We start from the raw sequence: 4,072 nt of genomic DNA on the forward strand, positions 1-4,072 counted from the left end.
TACAAACACAGTAGTTTTCTCCCACTAGTGATCTCACGACCTCCTGCTTTCTTCATGGAAGCCCCTCTTGTGCTCGCGCTCCTATGAATTTTAAGGGCTGCTCTTCCTGCCACACCACTTTGCTTTACACTGTTGCCCTTTCACTCCTGAAACTGAAAATCAAGCAAGTTGGCTTTCTTTCTACCACTGTGTCTGTACAAGAGCAAATCAAGAACAGAAGTCAGGTTGGTATCCCTGGTCTTATTATACACAGCAAAGTAAAAGCAATTAAAATTATTTACATAGACAATGGGAGAAAAATACCATGGAAAAGACACTGCTATCTATTCTCTGAAAAAAGGAGAAATTATGTAATGTGTATATGCATTCCATAAAAATATACACAAGGGAAACCTCAGAAGCCTAAAAACAAAACATCAGTAAACAAGCCACACTTAGAAAAATGAAAGCTGATTTTTATTTTATCACCAACAGCCATTCTTTAAACATGAACATGCATACGTAATATTCTACGCACACATCACAGTTTTTAACGTTAGTTAATAAAGGTTAAACACACAACATACATCCTTACAAAAAAGGTCAAAATGCAAACTTAAAACTTTAAACAAAAATCTTACTAATTTAAAAAAAGTTTGTGTTGGGTACCATTTGTACAATGCAGTTAATTTAAACATTTTCATTTTGGTTGCACATGAAAAAAGCGGCAGTAGAAAATAAAGTCATTGAGGGTTTTTAAATAGCAGAATAGGCAGTTTTGCCATGCAGGAGAAGCAATATTAAATATTAGTTTTCAAAAAAAATCCACATTTAAAAATATTTAGTTCAAGTCACGGAATTTTTCTCAGTAGAGACCCTAATGCAATGCATAATTAGCTGCCTTAGATGGCCTGTCTGAAAGGACACTCTCCCTTCAGAATATAACTGTACTGATTTTGGCACAGAAAAGAAGTCGAGAACATGATTAAAAAAGAGGGAAGAGGAACAGAGGAAAGAAATAAAAGCAAGAGTAAATGAGATAGTAATTGCAATCACTAAAAAACTGTGCATTCTCAGTCATTGCAGAATACTGTCTTCTGTCTACAGCAGGGGCTTACTCCAGAACTGTTATTGCAGCATGGATTTTATTTGCTTGGAGGTAGTCTCATCATTCAAATGTTTTGTTGTGTACCTAAAAGACAAACACTGATCAAATTTAGGGAATTAAAATCTGCACTGAGTTCTGTAACTGACAAATGAGCAACTGGTCAGTCAAATCTCACAGAAAGCTGCCTTCTCACTGAGGCTTTACCCGAGCAGGTTCTGCACAGCTCATCCTCCCCACCACCTAGGAGAACGGGCAACTGCTGTTTCATTTAGTCCTAACTACCATGCTGAAATGACTGAGTAAATATCACATTAACAATGAGCAACCTCTCACTTAAGAGAAAAGTAACTGCTCTATCCGAGAAGTCGGCCACACATATTTGAATGGCAGAGTTAAGTAGCTGTAACACAAACCCTGTGGCCCACAAAGCCCAAACGTGTTTTCACTTTCTGGCCCCTTACTGGCTCTGCTCTACTCTGTATTAAAACAGCTCTACTACTACAGCTCACATCCCTAAAAAAATCTGTTCTCTGAGTGCCTTAAACTTCCAGGCAGGTGTAGTTTGCTCATGCACACAAATCCAAACTAAGAGTCCAAAACAAACACTCTAATAATAGAATGATTATGAAGATTCACCACAGATTTCTTCAAATACCAGAACTCCAATGAGCAAGCCTACTGTGTCAGGCACTATTCTAGAAGCTTCCCACCTAGCAGAGGGAGAAAGATAACGAGGCAGTAACCTTACAGAAGGGGTAACCCTGGAGCAAAAAGGACAGTACTAGACAAGGCCACAGTGACAGGGAAAACCCAGCTCACGTGGACATTTGGAAGCCACAGTGCCTGGCGATTAAGTGTGATGAAAGCCACTGGAGGATATAAGCAGGGGAGTGTTGTGACTGTTTTAAAGGCTCGTTCAGGCTGTTGAGGGAGTGTAGTCGGGAGCAGATGGAGACCCGTCATGGAGCATCCACTGAGAACAGAGAGAGAGATGCCCAAGGCTTTGGACCACATTAGTAGCGATGCTTGACTGTGAGATATACTCTGGAGATAATTCACAGATTCATTTAGTTTACAAAAATTTCACTTTTTTTTATGCTGCAAACTGAACCCAGGCGTTGTGCATGGCAGTCGAGTGCTGCAGCACTCAGCCACCAGCTCAGCCCTGTTTCTATTTTCAGGCAGAGTCTCCATACATTGTCTACGCAGCTTTAAACTTGTGTCCCTCCTGCCTCAGCCTCTGGAGTACGTGGAATCACAATAAGCAACACTGCTTGGCCATCCCATATACAATCTTCATGGACTATATCATTTTAAGTAGCAACACAGAGGTGATCTTTCTGTGTTAAAGAAATTTAAACTATTAGGCTCATTTCAAATAAATTAAAAAATTTAACTTTTAAAATTTTCCTGTACTCAAGTAAATCTCTGGACAGGCAAAGAAACAAACATAAGCCAGGTGCAGTGATACATAGCTGTAACCACAGCACTCTGGGAGGCTGAGGCAAGAGAATCCAAAGTTTGAGTCCAGCCTGGGCAACTTAGCAATGTAGCAAGACTCAATCTCAAAATATAAAAAGGAAGGGAGGGAGGGTGGAAAAAGGAAGGGAGGGAGGGTGGGCTGGGGATGTAGCTCAGTGCAGTGGTGGCGAGCCTACGACATGCGTGCTACAGTGGGTTGTTTGTTATCTCTGAAAGCTCTAACAGGTTCGACATCACTGGGTTAGCGCAAAGGTCTTGGGTTCAGTCTTCAGTTGTGGGAGGAGAGGGACAGACACACACACATACTTATTAAGCACCTGACATTAGGTACTCTCTACAATGATGCTTCCAAACTCTTCTCTTATTAGTGAATACACACTGGAGAGCTGGTATAAAGTTAAGTGCTCAGTAAGTGTTGTGGAAGGAAGGAAAAGTAGGCTGCCAAGTTGAAAAGAAAAATCCTTACAGGAATATTTATAGGAAGGGCAAAGTGATGGGGCAAAGAAATAACTGTTCTGTCTTACCTACATAGATAAGGAATATATAGCTACATGTAATCCTACTGATGTCTTAACACCCACTGCTTTCTTTTTCACTATTCTTCAGTGAAGAGCCAAAGAATGTGTACAATGTAATCTACTGAAGTTAGAAATATTACCGCTCAGCAGTGTATTGTAATATTCAAAGAGTTGCCAGTGCATTCTTCTCTACCCTCTCTCTTCTGTGAGATGCAAATGTGCTTCTAGCAGGTCTTAGAGCCGTCCTTGAACACAGCCAATCCCAAGAGATTGGGCTGTGCTGGGCTAGAGATTGTAGCTCAGTGGAAGAGCATCCCTGAGTTCAATCCCCAGTACTAATGAAAAAAAGGAGGGGAGGTGTAAACACCAAGCTATGGGTGAAATAGCTTGACACCGTATGGATTTCAATTAAGTTCTTTAACCCTTCTAATGTTCATTTGGAACAGATCTACTTTATACAGGGAATCACTGCTTAGAATCACATTTCATAATCTTAATAATGATTCAAAGGTGTCTGTCATTGAGCTGAAATAACACAGACTACATTTTGCTTTATGACATAAACATATAAACTACACAAACACTTATTTTTGTGTTTAAATCCCAAATAATCAAGAATGGAAAATCATCCTTTAGGTTAGGAAAATTATACTACCAATTAAATCTCTATACGCAAGACATTCTAAAGTGCTAAGATTTTTCATTTAAAAATATTCTAGTATTCTTAGGAGCTTCAGTAACTACCTGAAGATCTAAGAAAATACATGAAATTAATGACTGCTGCATTTTCATTATAAGACATGCACAAAAACAATACAGATCTGTACTGATGAACCCAGAAATTAAGACAACATGAAGAGGAAAAAGCTAGTTATGAAACACTTTGTACCGGGGCTGGGGATTTAGCTCAGCGGCAAAAGCGCCTGCTTGGCAAGCGCAAGGTCGTGAGTTCGGTTCCCGGTACCGGAGAAAAACCAAAAAAAAA

The 4,072-nt window shown here is 39.8% G+C and overlaps 1 protein-coding gene across 5 annotated transcripts in view; it reads right to left on the reverse strand.

Annotated features, from left to right (window-relative positions):
• Window positions 1-434: 434 nt before the first annotated feature.
• Fam49b (family with sequence similarity 49, member B) overlaps window positions 435-4,072 on the reverse strand; it is a 152,400-nt gene continuing 148,762 nt past the window's right edge. For all 5 annotated transcript variants that reach the window (XM_005397991.2, XM_005397993.2, XM_013521326.1 and 2 more), the window contains one exon: window positions 435-1,171. In XM_005397991.2, the coding sequence (XP_005398048.1) occupies window positions 1,108-1,171 (64 nt within the window). In that variant the 3' untranslated portion in view covers window positions 435-1,107. The remainder of the gene's footprint in view (window positions 1,172-4,072) is intronic.

This window comes from Chinchilla lanigera, unplaced genomic scaffold, assembly GCF_000276665.1.
Source record: "Chinchilla lanigera isolate Chin_1 unplaced genomic scaffold, ChiLan1.0 scaffold00060, whole genome shotgun sequence".
NCBI lineage: Eukaryota > Metazoa > Chordata > Mammalia > Rodentia > Chinchillidae > Chinchilla > Chinchilla lanigera.